The 17798-nt window shown below is 34.4% G+C and overlaps 1 protein-coding gene across 1 annotated transcript in view; it reads right to left on the minus strand.

Moving 5' to 3' along the window:
• Csmd3 (CUB and Sushi multiple domains 3) overlaps positions 1–17798 on the minus strand; it is a 916841-nt gene that overhangs the window by 22371 nt on the left and 876672 nt on the right. The window contains exons 59-63 of the mRNA XM_057791849.1: positions 16505–16681; positions 11658–11837; positions 10032–10205; positions 5462–5635; positions 3263–3340 (exon numbers count right to left, since the gene is read on the minus strand). Coding sequence (XP_057647832.1) covers positions 3263–3340; positions 5462–5635; positions 10032–10205; positions 11658–11837; positions 16505–16681 — 783 coding nt within the window. The remainder of the gene's footprint in view (positions 1–3262; positions 3341–5461; positions 5636–10031; positions 10206–11657; positions 11838–16504; positions 16682–17798) is intronic.

The raw sequence follows: 17798 nt of genomic DNA on the forward strand, positions 1-17798 counted from the left end.
TGTTAGTAATAACATCTATTATTTCCAAATCGACTTCATAATCCTACATATACAAAATAGTGTAGTCAAGAATATGATAATTTTTTCAAAAATGGCTTGAATCACTTTGTTTATTATTTATTCTATAGTTAGCTTCTTATAGTGATAATTTTACACCCTCACAATGAGATACCTGTCAAACCAAGATGTCAAATTTGAAAGATAATATTTAACTCTGGGAATCAAAAAGTTTTGTTCTACTTTTGTTATTTTGGTTTGGTTTTGTTGTTATTTGTTCTTGTTTTTTCTGCTTTCTTCCTGTGCTTGGAAATGAACCCAGGGCCTCATACATGTCAGACAAATGTTCTACCACTGAACAGTATTTCAGACTGCTTTTACTAAGATAGACATTTTATGTGTGAGGTTGTCACATAAACAGAGCTGATTCACTCTTGGAAATATGCCCAATCTAGAAATATGGAAATTAAGACAAAGACAGAGAGTAGAGGGGAAAAAAACTGTATACTGTTGTTCAGTGCCTAGATTCTAGACATAGCATAGCTCATTTTCCCTCAGGAACTTGCATATTCTGCTACGTGATGTATAGCACCTTGGTGTTGAATGAATTTTTTTTTTATTTGCCAGCAAGGGTTTTTTTTTCTCAACTAAAAAACATAAGCCTTAAATAAGAAACAAGATTCATTTCATGCCTTCCATCGGCCTTGTAATTAAACACAGATAACTTTGTATAGTGGAGGTTCTATAGACTGTTAACAAAATTAGTTAGCATATGCTTATATCCATGCATGTTGACCTTTTGCTAGTAAGAAATTCATGCCTTTAACATTCCAATATATTTTAATTATGACAAAAAGGGTACAAAAATAATATAATTTGAGACTCACCTTTATTTAGGTAAAATAGAATATATTTCCTACCCCAAATAATATATTTTCAAGGCTATGCTAAATTTGTGATAATACTTTTCAATGATTATGAAAACAAACATCAAAACTTCACAGTTAATGATCCTGTTCCTTTTATTAGATTGTTATTTTGAATTCAATTTATATTCTCTTTCCATTATCTAAATTAATATTTGAAAAAAAGACTCATGGAAATCATGTGGATTTTATGAGCAGTTATTAATAGCAATGTTACATAAGTCTGGCAAAATGATTCAGTAAGTCATGGTATTGTTGCCAAGCCTGCTTCCTCAAGTTCAGTCCCCAGAACCCAGATGGTAGAAGCCAAGGAGCAGCACTTTCAAATGTCCTTGGTTTTGAACAGTTGTGCCCTATTAATCCACACCAGACAAATTTCATGTCTGATCATGTGATGCATATTTTAATCCTACCACTTAGAAGGCAGAGGCTGCCAAGACTGCAAAATAAAACCAAGACAAAATAATATATATATATATATATATATATATATATATGCTCAGCTAGAAAATTGCCATCAATTCCTGATGTTCTTAAAACAAGTTAAATATTGCTGCAGTTTCTTTATCTTGGTGCTGAGAACGAACACTATGTAACTAGTTCCCCATTTATTTACAATTAGATCAATTTATAACAAACAGCCCTTTAGAGTTGTATGGGGCTAAAGTTCTCTAAAGTACCTATGTAACAAAGGTAGAAATATGCTTTTTCGGTTTGGTATTATCTGGAACATACTGAAGCAAAGCAGAAGAACTGCAAACACTCTGAAATCAATGTGCGTACTGTGCCTGAAAAGTAGATAAGTGGAAACTATTTTTAGCAACGAAATATGGCACTTTAGATAAGCTCTTCCTTTAGAAATGGACATTTTTCAGGTTCACACCGAATTTTCCTCAGAATAGGACAATTTAAAAAGCCCTGCAACAGAAAGCAATTGAGTAATGTGTAAATTGTCTATTTCCTTTTGGAATCAGCATGTGTTTTGGTTTCCCATTGACCCTCGTAAAACTTTCTGAATCTCTGCATAAAATCTAAATTTGAGAAAGGGAGAAAGAAGTAAAGCACTCATGAGTGGGCATGATGAAGACATACGACATAGGACCACCCAACTATGTATTTTAAAATCATGGGTTGGGGACAGATTGTTGTTCTTAAATTTATCATGTCAACAATTGATATTTTAAAACATGCATATGTTTACACAATTGAGCCAGGCTTTGATGTCTTTTCTTTAGCCTCTTGTTTCACTTTTCCTCACAGCTCTTCCATCTTCCTGTAGAATCTCCTTGTCATTTGCTGTAACTACTCACTTCATTCTTGCTGCCTAAGGATTTTCTGATGACCCTTGCCATCAATTTCCCATTTGTCTTATCCTCGAGTTCAGAGGGCCTGTTTTCTGAAAGTATATTTTTATTTTCCTTAAGCTCCTTCCTTAAGAATATCTTTACTCATGTATATGTGAGCATAGATATGAGCTTGACATTATTTTCTATTTATATAAATAAAAAATATACGCTCATGAACCAAATGTAACCTACTTTTGGACAATAGACAGAACAGATATATATATATATATATATATATATATATATATATATATATATATATATATATATATATATATATATATACTGTATATATACTGAAAGTTCTCAGTGGAATCCAGCATGGTAATAATGAATACAGCCTTAAACATGGAAGGCTGAGACAAGAGAAACATAAATCTGAGGCTAATCTAAAATACTAAAATCAAATCTCAAAGAAACAAAAAGAAAAAAACATCAATAAAAAGAATGAAGAAAAGCGGGGGCACTTAAGAATTCTCCACAGAAGTTTTTTCTTTGATGATAACCAATCTGAATAGGGTAAAAAACCTTAAAGCAGTTGCAATTTAAATTTCCCTGCTGGATGAGAATGTGAAGACTTTTTCACATATTGATTAGCCATTTGTATTTTTCGCATTGGGAATCCGCTATTCATTAGCTCTTTCAGTTGCAAAGAAGAAGGAAATTATGATATTTGAAGGAAAGCAGATAAAATCAGAACATTGTACTATGCAAAACCCAACTCTGACAAATAATGCATGTCCTCTTTCATATGTGGAATATAGAATTAAATGTTGTTCAAATGTAACAAAACAGTTAAACTATACATGCTATAAAATCATAAGGCAGAATCTATTTGAAGGAAGGAAGGAGGAAGCAGCAAGAGGGAAAGATTAGGGATAAGGGAGCATAGTATGGCTTTGAATAAGAATAAATTACAATAACATACATGAAAATGTCAAATGAAATATATTTCATGCTATACTATACAGAAAACTAACAATAAAATAGAACCTACTTGAAATCCAAATGTATTGTTTTGAGATCCATGCCTCGGTACGCCAGGGTTGTCACAGGAAGTCCTAGTGGGCTCTAAAGTAAAAAATTAAAAAGATAACACTTCTTTATGAAGTAAAAACTGTTCAAACCCAATGTATGAAACTTGTACAGGTTCCAATCTAACAAAATCCTACAGTGGAGGTGAAAGTTGAGGACACAATCTTAACCTTAGTAATATAACTATTAGCCATTGTTAGCTGCTTAAAGAGGGAGAAATAATTTTTTCTAGGAATGTGGCCCATTGAACATCAGCCACATTCTACTGAAGTCATATTTGCAAGAAAATGTGGGCAGTACAAATTAGTCACAAAGGATCATACAAGAAGACACAAAGTTGTGTGACTGTGGAGAAGTGGTGTCTCTAGAAACAGTTGAGAAGTTGAGTATGATCAAAATATACTGCTGTACTTTGAATGGCAACAACTTCCATAATCTCAAACATTTGAATGCTTGGTCCCCAGTTGGGGAGATTTAGGAGGCGTAGCCTTGATATCTTGACATACCTTGTGGAAGTATGCCACTGGGGTTTACTTTGGGAATTTAAGTATTCATCTCACTTCTTGTTCACTCTCTTTGGTTCATACTTGCAATTTAAGATCTGAACTTCTGCTCTAGATACAATGTGTTGAAAAATAGTCCTTTACACTGTGGGAAGATTGCCACTGTGATTGGATTAATAAAGAGCTGAATAGCCATTAGCTAAGCAGAAAGAGATTAGATGGGACTTCTAGGGGCAGAGATGCTCAGAGATGAAGAAATTGGAGTTGCCAGCCAGATATGGTAGAAGCAAGATGGGCAGTACAGAGAAAAGGAAACCAAGTCACGTAAAAGGAATATAGATTCAAAAGTATGGGTTAATTTCAGTTATAAGAACTGGTTAAGAACAAGTCTAAGCTAAAGCCAAGCTTTCATAATTAATAATAAGTCTCTAGGTCATATATTTGTGAGTTGGTAACCCCTCAAACATTCCCTTTTCAACCATGCCTTCTGTTTGTTGCCCTGCATTCTCTAGCCCACAAGTACCCATATCCTTCTCCAATTGAAAGTTCAAATAAGCTTCTTCTTTTAAAAGTTGCCTTGGCCATTATATTTGATTATGCCAATATAGTAATTAATATACAAGTACAAGCAACTAATAAAAAAATACATAAAAAAAGTAACAAGTATGTTTCTCCAATGCAAATCAATTTTAAATAATCATGGATTTAGCGAATGTGCCCTTGGTAAAAATAATAAATGGAATACCAATAGCACCTCCCAAATGAGCAGAAGCTTGCTAATCTTGAGATTAAAAAAAAAAAAATTCAGGATGAGGCCGGAGAGACAGCTCAGTGGCTAAGAGCACATATTGGCTTACAAAGAACCCGATTCAGTTCTTACCATGAATAAATGCAGCCTCTCCCAACAGCCTGGAACTCTTGCTCCTGGAATATCTGACAACCGTGACCTCTGATAGCTCTGCGCTCACCCTCACATACCCACACAGAGACACCCACACATACACATAATTAAAAATAAATCTTTAAAAGAAGAGATTCAAGTTAACTTCATTTATATGCATCATGGGGTTCTTGAACTTTGAAACTTTTTATCAGAAAAAAAGTACTGAAACCATAGAAAATCTGTAAATGAAAAGTTTTTTTAAAAAAAGAGTTACTGGCTATTCAAGAAATCCATATTTATGAATAATTTGCTTGAGACATAAGGTAGGGTAATCATCTCCTGAAGAAGCAAAAGCTATTCATGGAAACAGGATTGATAACTTGGGCTGTACTGATACTTGTAGGTCACTCATATTGAGATTGGTAGTTGATTGTTTCCACAGACAATACTTGGTGAATTTCTTAAGTGTGGCATAATGTGTTAGGATCTCAGATATATCTGTACAGTCATTCAACAATCTATGTTTGGGATAAAGTTTCATTTTATATAAATGTGATTTATTTGTTTAAAACATTAAAATCATAAAGATAATGACATATTCCACTTAAACTTACTTTCAGTAGTTTCTAAAGGATTCCATACTTTCTTGCAATATTTAACCTCTTATATTTTCACACAGTAAGAGAAACCAGTATATGTACCTCCCACCTATAATAATAATAATAATAACTATATAATAACAGAGCTTAATTGCTTAATTATCAGTATTACCTATGCAATGAGGTGATGAGCCACTCCAAGTACCATCATTTTGACATAACCTCGTGCTTGATCCCACTAGTATGAAAGGAGAATTGCAGCTGAATGAAACCTCAGACTGATATATAAAGCTTTTGCCTTCTCGTTTTCCTTGGGAAGGTATGCCAGGATCACCACAAAACTTTGCTAGAAGTTAAAATGGAGACACTTATCATAAAAATAACAGATGCAGTAGAGTAAATAATTAATAACAGCCAGGAAATATTATACTAACCAGGTATCTATGATAACCTATCCCAGTGAAAATGTTCAATTTGTTTCTGACTTATATATAAATTATAATGCTTAACACATAATATTTAGATAATGAGTCTGATGTACTCCATCTAGCATGTTACTCAATAAATGCCAGATGCTTTGAATTTTTATTGAATTAAATTGATCAGAATCAAACAATAAATCTCCAGCTGTACATCGTAAAGCTATAATCTACGCTACACGTGGTTCACAGGTAGCTTCATTAGCTGTAAAAACTAAGACAATTTAAAGCCACACTGATTTTCACATATGCCTGCTTACACATACACACACATACACAAACACATTTACACAAAAAGTAACATAAACACATGCATGTGCTGTTATTGTAGTCTTAGCACTGAAGTCTGTGCCCCAATATACTTTTCAAGGGTGAGGAACCAGACTAGGATAAAATCAAACACAACTAGAAAAGAAAAAAAAGGCAATGAAATAATTCCTAACAATATTCTGTTGTATTTGTTGGCCAGGGACCTAGCATACTTGCCACCAGAGTGGCTTCTTCCAGCAACTGAGGGAAGCAAAAGCAGAGACCCACTACCTAACATTTTGTATTGAGAGGAAATCCCGTGGAAAAGGTAAAGAAAGGTGTGTAGGATCCCAAAGAGTCATGGACACCACAAGAACAAGGCTCACAGAATCAACTAAGCTGCACTCACAGGGATTCACAGACTAGAGCTACAAGCAGGGAGTTGGTATGGGTCTGACCGAGGTCCTTCAAATATAAGTTATGGTTGTGTAGATTGTTGTTCTTGAGGGACTCCCAATAGTGTGAGCAGGGACTGTCTCTGAATATTTTGTCTGTTTTAGGGACCCTTTTCCTCCTACTTGTCTCATTTAATCTCTATATGTGGTATGTGCCTAATGGTAAATACTCGGTGTGTGCTTAATCTTAATGTAACTTATCATTTCATGTTTGGTTGATATTCCTAGAAAGACTGTTTGTTTCTGAAGGGAAACAATGAAGGAAGAATGGATCTGAGGGAGAAGGGAAGTGGATGGGAGAGACTGGGAGGAGAAGAGCTTGGGGAAGCTGCAGTTGTGATGTAATATAAGAGATCAGGATAGATAAATAGTAGATAGATAGATAGATAGATAGATAGATAGATAGATAGATAGATAGATAGATAGATTTAATAAAAATTGTCTTTGCCTTCTGACTCTTTTATGTTACAGACATATTCAATAGAATTTTTAATATACTGTATCTGTGATGGTTAAATATTTTTATTTGTTATTTGACTTCATTTATTCATCGAATTTTGTATCTTCATTTTTTTTACTTGTGGGTAAGTAATTTTATTGTTTTGTTTTATTGTCTATTTATTTTAATTCCATTTATTCAATTTATTCTTTGAAATTTTAAAATATGCATTAAGTATTTCCTTAGTACTGTGACCTCCATCCTCTCTAATCTCCCTCCTACACCAATTAACTACAGTCTCAGATCTTTCCTACTTTCATGTTCCTGTTTGTTGATTTGTTGGTTGATTGGTTTAGAGACCCACAGAATTATAACCAGAAGCTTCTGTGTAACGATAGGTCTGGAACTCTCATTCAAACATTAATACTTTTCTGGGAAGGTACAGTACTGATGATATGACTGCAGAGGCCCCAGAATGGTCAACAGGAAATATTTCAAAGGTGCAGTATAGCATGTCTTACTGACTCAAAGTTAACAATTGATAGGTCCACACTCATGTACGCCTATATACACAAATATTTTAATCATTGCATTACCAATCTTCAAAGCACTGGTAAAATAAGTAAGAGAAAAGAGGCTAGCTTTAGGTATTAGTCGGAGTTCTCTAGAAGAACAGACTTTAAGTATTAATTATATATATATACTAATTAATTTAAATAATATATATGAGTTATTTATTGTAATAGCTTACAAGCTGTGGTCCAGATAATAAAACAATGGCTGTATACTAATGGAAGGTACAAATATACAATAGTTGTTCAGTTCACAAAGCTGGATGTCTCAGTTGTTCTTCAATATACATTAGAATCATGAAGAAGTAGGCTCTAATGCCAATATAGAAGAAGACTTGCCACAAGAGTGAAAGCAAGCAAACAAAAAGAGAAAGATTCTTCATCCAGGCCCTTGTATATATAAACTGCCATCAGAAGGTGGGGTCCACAATAAACATGTATCATTACATCTTAAAAGATTTTGATTAAAATTGGGTGCTACCACATCAGGTGATTTAAGAAAAGGTCCCACAGAGATGTACCCAATCACTTTGGTTTTCATTTATTACAGATGTAGTCAAGTTGACAACCAAAGATAGCTATCACAAAATGCATATGTATGTGTGTATAATATTCTAAGTTTCATTAGTGTTATTTTACGCATACATTTTTAGATCCGACCACTTTGTATAGGACAACCATTTAGGGAATATTTACTAGAATTTCTTACAAACTGTGATCAAGCTAGGAATGCCATAGTTATTTATCAGCAGAAGATGCTATAATCCAGTAGCTTGTTATGTTCAAGGCTGGATGTCTAACCTGGTCTTCAGCATGCATCAGAATCCCAAAGAAGTTAGAAAGAGTTGCTAGCAGTGAGAGTAAACAGTCAAGAGAAGGCAAGTTTCCTTATTCAATCTTTGAAAGAGGTTGCCAGCAGAAAGTGTGGCCCGGATTAGAGGTTGATCTTCCTATCACTATAGATCCAAGTTAAAATAGATTTCCCCACCTCAAATAATTTATTCAAAGGAAAAAAAAAACCCTAGTGTACTGAGCTGCTTGGATTTTAGATAATAATATAGATGAGTTGATAGCCACTCCTTCGTAAGAAATTCAAATTTAGTAACACTGATGAATTTTAATTTTCTACAATAACCAGTAAAGAGACCAACTTTACAGTAATATAGGATAACCAAAATTAATTAGATAAATCCACTCAGAATGTTTTTTATTTACTAAGACAAATGTTATTCTATATTTTTAAGCATCTAGATGTATCTGTAGACACACTGAAGAACACTCATCTCCAGATGCTTGCAATCCATATTGGAAGGAAGCAAATGAACAACTGTCAAAAATAATCAGTAAAGATGCGAAGGTTACAGGTAGAAAGGCAATCAGGACTATGAGAAAAATAGCTCAAAGGAAGGATATTTAACTCTTTGTGTGTGGTTTTAAATGAATATGCATTTCAAATAACATGACATTACCTGAACTTTAGTTCACACTGTATTGTTTGCTAGCTGTGTGATCTCAAGCTACTTAAAAACTAGCTGGGTCCTTCAACAATGGCAGAATCACCCACTGTTCTAACAAGCTTGTTTCCCTCTATGAGCTTGGGTATCATCAGTGAAAATATTTAGGCTGCATACACTCACTGAAGTGCTGTGTAACAGGAAGTTGAAAGGACACATGGAAAATAATTGGGACAAAATTAGCCTTGTAAGATTTGTATAGTTATTAAATGTGAGTTTATAAGCATTTTTTCCTTCTCTTTCTTCCTCTTCTTTCTCCTCCTCCTTTTTGTTTTGATAAAAAAAATCACTAAATCAAAGTCTCTCCTCCCCCCTTGCCTCTCCTTTCCTTTCCCTCTCCTCTCCTTTCTCTCTGTTTTTCTATTTCATCCTGGGGATCAATTCTAGAGACTCATTCATGCTTGTGGGTTGGTGCTCAAGGACCAAGTGGCACCTTCCCAGGCTAGTAAACTCTCCCACAGAAAATTTTCATTCACAAAAAAACAGATAAACTCATCTTTGTAAGACTCTTTGATTCTGTTTAGGAGTATCTTTAAGCTATGTTAAAACATTGGTGTTTCCCAATATTAGCCTCATTGTAAAATGAGTTCCAGGGACTAAAGCATCTTTTATCAACACTGCAGAAATCTAGAAATAATATTCCCTAGATGGGTCTCTTTTCAATGCTGTACAAGTCCATGTCTAACAGAACACAACAATAAATAGAATTAGAATCTTAATCTGGTTAGTAATATTTCTTGAAATATTACTACCTTAAAGGAATTTTTTAAAAAAAAAACAAGAATAATTTAGGAAAAGAAATTATTGAAATAAAGCTCATTCACTGAAATATTTTTAGCTGAACTGTAAAGAATATAATGACTAGAATAAAGGAAAAGTAGCTACATTAATGAAAACTGACTTCTTAAATTTAAATATTGATTATGTATTTGTATGGGGCTTAACCTCTTTGGGAACAGTCTAGTAAATTTGAAAGGTTTTAAGCAGCAAATGTGACTTTAAAACATGATCGTTATAAAAATTTTACTACTTACGTAAGCATTGTGGAACCTCACCACTCCAGGTACCATTGCCTACGCAGGTCAGAACTGCAGGGAAGGACAGCTCATAGCCTGCAGAACAGATGTAGCTAATACTGAAGCCCCAGTCGAAATTTGTTCCTTCCAGCCTTCCATTAGAGATCTGGGGAGGCGCTGAGCAGGTAACAGCTGCAATTACATTAAAAGTAATTAGACACAGCTGTTGAAATACCCTCAGTGTGAAATAAATAAATAAATATCATTAAGAGCTGCATATGTGCTATTTAACCTTTTGGAGGACAATACGGGGTGGCATGTTTTATCCTCCTATTAGTCTTCCTGAAAGATCTCGAAAATGAAACCGTGGAGGAGGATGCTTGCTTCTGGCAGCCTAAAGGCTCCCAGTTCTTTTTACAAAATAGCAAGCTTCCTAAAAATGAAGGGGGAGCTAGAGAGGGTGACCTATCTGGTATACTGCAACTGATGGCAATCTTGTGTCTTATATAAAATTATTTCTCAAGGACTTTGAGAGGCTGATGAGCTGGGTGTCAAGGTTAGATTTTGATTCAGTGTGTTAACTGGGGGATTTAGAAGCAGTTTTATAGCATTTGTTTTCAAATACAAACAAGCTGTGTGTCTGATTACAGTATTCAGTATGCATCCTGAAAACATGCAGATTCATATTTTAAAGCCTATTATCATATTTCTAAATATATAATTAATTTCAAATTATAATTTGCTTAACTTGTGTTAACCTTGGGTAAGAGTCATGTTGGAAACTGTCAGACATGAGAGAAAAAAAGAGGTAACATATTTCTAAGCACAAAAATGAGAAAGCTCTGTTATGATGATTAACAACAGGGATAAAAAAATCTTTGGGTTTTCTAAAATTTTAACATTTATTATACATATAAATGAACTAAAAATAACTTTTGAAGTAAACACATCTATGGATCACTATAATAAGCTGCATATAGATTAAATAGATTAATCTGATATGTAGGCAATAAAATTAAACTATCTGGAATTTTACTCAGAAAATGTAAAATATTTTAAAAAAATCATTGGAATTATTATATTTGTGAAAATATGTCATGTATATATTAAGTGATCAACTCTTACACATAAGGGATGAATGAATAGGGAACATCAATTATTAAAAATAAAGCTATCAGAAAACTAGCCCTTATCTGACATAATTAAAGTTTTCTTTAACGTAAGTATTAAAATACCATTATTCACATTAGCTTCAGTAAATTAACATTTTTTTTACCATCTGGAAAAGGTGGTTTCAAATCTCTCCACAGATTAAAGTCACAAACTTGTTCAAGTTGCATCCTTTTACAAATATCCATCCACTGGTATAAACAACAGTAGTGAACATTTACCAGTCCTGTGCTTTGTTCTCTTGCTGAGCTACAGCTCATTGTCACCACTCACAATAAAATATAAGTTTAATAAAAAATACTATTTTAAAACATCTGAATGTTACACTAGGACTTTAAAATAAAATACCCCACACTTTGGTATCAGAAAAAAAATGGAGTAGAATCAGTATATACTTCAATATTTATGAACTTTGCTAATAAAAAGGAAACTATGTAATGATTATTTGCAATGTTGACAGAAGTATTTTCATACCTCTACATGTTGGCATAAGTCCACTCCATGTGCCATTGGTTGTACACATCCTGACGCTGGAACCATTTAGCTCCATGGTATAACCTGGCTGGCACATGTAAGAAACGTTTTGCCCAACCACAAAATCATCTCCATATCTCAGTCCATTGGCTGGTATGCCTGGGTCTCCACAGCTGATGACTATCAGTGTCAAATGAGAAGGGGGCAGAGGGTTAGCACGGCCCGTAGTTGACATCAAGAGGTAATCATAAGATTTGCTTAACATATATATATATATATATATATATATATATATATATATATATATATATATATATGTGTGTGTGTGTGTGTGTGCAGGGAAAAGAGCTACCATGCTTGTTTTTAGCCATAAAACCTAAGCATATTTAAAGAACACATTGGCAGGTCTTAATTATCATCAGGAATCATCATTACAGATGTTGGGCACGTTGTCCAGACGTGTCACTTACACCTCAAAAAGAATCTTGGTTAAGATGTCATTGCGCTATAGGAAATGGCTTCAGGAAGCACTTTCCAACTTGCACTGTATGATCATGCAGAAACTACATTAAGAAACTGGAAGGCAGTACAGGCAAGGTGGCCCAGCAGGTGAAAGTCCTCATCATCAATCCTGATGACCTGAACTCTGTTTACAGCACCCAAAGGTTGGAAGAAGAGAGCTGATTCCTCCGCATTGCTCCTAAGGTACACACCTGGTGCTGAATGTTTGTGCATCCCCAGGTATGCATACATGGATACATTACATAAAAATCTGCTTTAATTTTTTAAAATTTGTTCAAATAAAACCAGATTTTAAAAACATCTGATAACAGTCTTCCTCTTTGTGGCCTCATATCAAACAGCTCATTATCAGCCTAGGCTACCTTTAAGAATTTGCAGTCTCTATTATAGAATAAATGTGCCAGGGGTATTATGAAAATGGCCTTGCATATCCAAGGTTTTTGATTTATTTTATTTTTTATGGAAATTATATTTTTCTCTCATACAACACATCCAGACCACAGATTCTCCTAGCTGCATTCCTCCTAGCTCCCCCAAACCCTCATCTACCACAGACTGCTTCCCGTTTCCTCTTTAGAAACAGCAGGCATTCAAGAGATGACAGCCAAACACGAGAACACAAGGTACTAGAAGATAAAGACAAAAGCCTTCCTACTGGGCTGGAGAAGGCCACCCAATAGGAAGAAAAGAATCCCAAGAGTGGGAAAGGAATCAGAAATGTGCCAGTTCCCACTGTTAAGAGTCCCACAAAGACACCAAACTAACAGCCTTAACGTACCTAGGGACTCTCTAGTGCTGAAGTCTAGGAGAGAGTCATTGCTTTACTGTATCATGAACTTTATTAATATACTATTTAGACTTTCCTCATTTGCACTGACTTTCACAAGGAAAATGGAGACTACTGTAGTGAGGACGTGGACCTCATTAACCAATTCTTATACTGGCATTACAATAGACATGGACACAGGGAACCCAGATAGAGCGAGGGACATAAAGTTGTGATGATCTCAATGACCAGACCACTGCCTAGGATATGGGTCCAAGATAATAGCCCTCAGCTGGGAGGTGGTGACACAGACCTTTAATCCCAGCACTCAGGAGGCAGAGGCAGTCTACAAGAGCTAGTTCTGGGACAGGTTCCAAAGCTACAGACAAACCCTGTCTCGAAAAAACAAAACAAAGTAAAACAAACAAAGAAGGCCAATAGTTCTCAGCTCATACCAATTAACCCATGGGCTTCAGTTACAAAAGACAAAAATAACCAGATCAGAAACTCTGATGGCCATCAACAAGGACTGAACTCTACTACAGAATCTTTATTCAACATAGGCCTTATATTGATTGCAGTGAGGTCTTGGCCTAGTTGTCTGAATATAAAATGAATATAAAATATTAAGTCATTTAAACTGCTACCAAAGACTGTCAGAAATACATGGAACAGCTGAGAAGTAGAGATAACACAAGACACAATTCAGGAAAAAGCAAACAAACAAAATACTGCTTTTTAAAGCTTCCAAATTTACCACCATATAAAAATGCCTAAACACTTTAAATTTTTATTGTGTTTCTTTAGGTTATTTTATAGTTTCACCAAGATTTTTAGGGAGAAGGATATTAAAAGAAATATCTCCTAAGTCTTGTTTTCTGAACAGGTCCTTTTGCAGACTGAATTAGAATTTCGGCTAGATGGAGCAGTCATGGGGTTATGAGGCCACATGAGTGTGATGCAACCACCAGTCAAGAAGACAGCGTGTTTGTTTCGCTGGTACTGAGCAGGGGTTGAGCACACAATGGCAGCAGCATTAATGAATATCTGACAATGGAAACTTCAGAAGAGGTTGTCTGGTGACTTCCTAATGAAGCAAAGGCCAAGAGAAGAGTCAGTTTCCAATAGCAACAGGCTTTGTAAATAGCATCTGGTTGGCAAGTTAATTCATTCTCTGCCAGATTGTTTGCAGCTACCAAAGGAGGCTTTGGCCTTTGTGGACAAAACCATAGATCAGTTTATGGCTTTACCCTAAAATTGGAGACATCAATAGGCCATGATAAATGTGGATTTTCTCTTGAAAATCTTCAAAAACAACCCAAATCTTTAAATATTCACATGTAACAGGACTGATATTTCTATGTTCTTATATTCTCAGAGATTAGTAGAGCATGTACATCACCATGAGAGATTAAATATTTGCTTCTGGGATAAATATGTTAATGAATTTGTGAAAGAGTAATTGAATTGTCAGTTTAAACAGAAATCCAACAAAGTCCCATTGGTTTAAACTTTTCAATTTGTCTTGTGGAATTAGTCTTATTCCTTTATAAGTAGTTAATGTCATTTGGTACTATTTATAATAAATCTAAAATACATGATCTCTTCACCACAAATAAGGTATAATTGTAGCAGTTTAGTCAATGTTTGCCACTAAAAATCCATTTACAGATTAACATCTTTTGTAAACAGATAAGTATATACTTTAAAATAAGATAAGACTTGTTCCATAGTTAAAATGTAACTCATTCTAATGGATTTTATAATGAATATTATACATGTTTCACCCACAGGCTCTAGTGGTTTATTTTAATATTTTATATCCTCTTATTCAGATATACATTCAATCTATTTTATATAACCAAACTAGCTTTTGAGCTATTCTTTGCTCATTATTACAGACAGTAAACTAAAGAGCATGTCTGTTGAGATATCAAATACATAAATACTTTGCCAATACAGGAAAATAACACTACTGTAGCAACAAAATGATATTAAGGAGAGGGTAGCAAAAACATCAGTCTGATAATGGCTATAAACTTCTATAATCTCCCAATTAGAATGCTCGTTTTCTTTTGAAATCTCAGCAACAGAGGCTTGTTCAACCATTGCCACTCTTAATGTTTTAGTATAGATACTTTCTGACTAGGGTGGTAGTTTTGTGCCTTGTTATCTCTAGTAACTACATGCTCTCTTCCAAAGCAAGCCTCACTTTGTAGTGTGACCACCAAAACTATCTCCCCAGAAAGTGAAACAGTCTAAGGTCAAGAACAATACCACTCAGAAATAGCACCTCCTCCTTTGTAGGAATTACATCGTATCTTGATATCCATTCATTCAGTCTCATTTTTAATTATTATTAACCACCTAGTTCTCTCTTGTGAGATCAGCCCTGTGTTTAGAACTCTCTTCTAAAAGATGAAAAAAATTCTGAAAGGTTTCATTATTCTGGATAGGTGCCAAGAATCCAGTAAGAGCCCAATTGTCATGCTGAAAGTTGGGAATTAAAAGCCTTAGAATTCTTATGACTCAACTTCATCTATTAAATGTACTATCTTTTTCTCAATTGAATAAGACTTGCCAGATACAAAACACTGGGCATTGGTCATTTTGGTAGTATAAATCTTAGTACACAAAAAAGAGAAAAAAAAAAAGACAGCAAGAATAAGAAAAAAAATCTTCTAAGCAAACCAGTAAATGATCAAAGGCATGCACCACCACCTCCTGGCTTTACTTATTTTTTTTTAACCTGAAACCTAACACAAACTCTATTTTCCAAAGCCCAAGTATACAGTATGCACTATGGGCTCCAGGAACTGGGTATACACACATGTGGTATACATGGGAAGGTACAGAGACATTAATAACTTCCATTTAACAAAAGTATTTTCTTTTGATTTTTATGAAGTGTTTTGTTCATTTTTGAGAATTCAATTATGTTCCCCTCCCTTTCTATCCTTATAAATCTCCTGCATCTCCTTGTTCTCTTTGAGATACACTATTTTTTTTTTTTTTTGGATTTTCGAGACAGGGTTTCTCTGTGGTTTTGGAACCTGTCCTGGAACTAGCTCTTGTAGACCAGGCTGGTCTCGAACTCACAGAGATCCACCTGCCTCTGCCTCCCAAGTGCTGGGATTAAAGGCGTGCGCCACCACCGCCCGGCTGAGATACACTATTTTTACAAGCATATGTGTTTTCTTTTAACATGAATGTGTTTTCACATGCATAAGTGTATACGTAACTACATTTATGTTCCTTGGTATGATGTACTCAGTCTGTACCATTTTAATTTTTTGCATATATTGCAATTTTATTCTGATAAGCTCATGTTTAATAATTATTCATAACGTTTATTAAATTATATAGAATATGACTGATTTTTCTCTTTCCTCATCCATCCAATATAGTACCTTGGTGAAACTACCAGTTTTTGAGATCACCAAATCATAAACATACATAATCTTTTAATCTCAAAGAGGTAACATTTAGTTGAAACCCGAAGACACGTTTATACATTTTCACTTGAATGAAACTTTTGAAAGGTTAAGAAAAGATTTACTTGTACAGTTGGGCAAACTTCCCGACCATGTTCCGTTGGCAGTACACTGTCGTACAGAGGGTCCGGAAAGGATGTAGCCTTCTGCGCAGGAATAGATGACGGAACTAGAAAACGTTGTTCCATCAATTCGAAAGACTTTCCCATTTGCTGTCGTTCCTGGGTTGCCACACTGCACAGCTGTAAAACACAAGTTTAGGAGCATGTTCAAAAATAATTTTAAAAAAATCCTTTTGCAAGCAGCTAATGACTAGGATTTCCTTAAAATTATCCAAGGAAATAATAACGTTCTTCAAACTTTGCAGAGAAATGTCTTCCTATATAGTTTAAATTCAAAATCATTTTATGCTAATTTTATTGTCTTAGTTACTAGATTTCCAATGAAATAAGTTAAGAGCAGTTAAGAGCATTGGCTGCTCTTCTAGAGGGCCCAGTTTCCATTTCAAGTACTCACACGACAGCTCATAGCTGTCTGCATCTCGAGAATCTGATTCCTGTACACAGACATACTTGCAGGCAAAACACCAAAGTATATAAAATAAAAATAAATAAATTATTTTTTAAAAAACTGTTAGTAGAGTTAGTAGTTTTAGTACAACTATTGCAAAGAAAAAGTAACCATTTAAAGAGGCTGGCCTTCATATACCATGAAGTCTTTCTTTTGCCTTAAAAGCAATTCATAAAAATTTAGACAATTAATAACAAGAATAGTATGCAATAGATACATTATATTTGCATTTTTTGAGAGCAGCTGTTTTATATATTTATTAACTTATTTAAAAAAATATAAATATTGTACGCATCTGTGCACATTTTACATAAATATGTAACATTTGCATTGCTATAGTTCCTTTCTTTAGGCAGTTGAGCACATAAAAAGAACAAAGTAAATAGAAAAAAATGAATTATGTTTTGAATAAAGAATCAGAAATTTGCATTGTCTTAAAGACTAATAAACTAAAGAAAAAACATACTGTAACACCTAAGTATACTATTCCTCATCATAGGCTAAGAAACTTAACACCCTACCACCAGATACTCATTTAGCCATGTTAATTGCTTCTTTACTCACAATACGAGCAGATGAATAGGCTAAATATTCTTCAATGAATGAATGAATTATGAAAATTTAGTATATATTCACAATGGTATACAATTCAGCTGTAACGAAATATAAAATCAAGAAACTTACAGGTAATTCTATAGAACTAGAAATTATTATAAAGCATAAAGTGACTCAACCCTGGAGACAAACACCATATTTCCCGGCCTGTTTGTGAATCCTACCTTCAACTCT

Source organism: Chionomys nivalis, chromosome 17 (genome assembly GCF_950005125.1).
Source record: "Chionomys nivalis chromosome 17, mChiNiv1.1, whole genome shotgun sequence".
NCBI lineage: Eukaryota > Metazoa > Chordata > Mammalia > Rodentia > Cricetidae > Chionomys > Chionomys nivalis.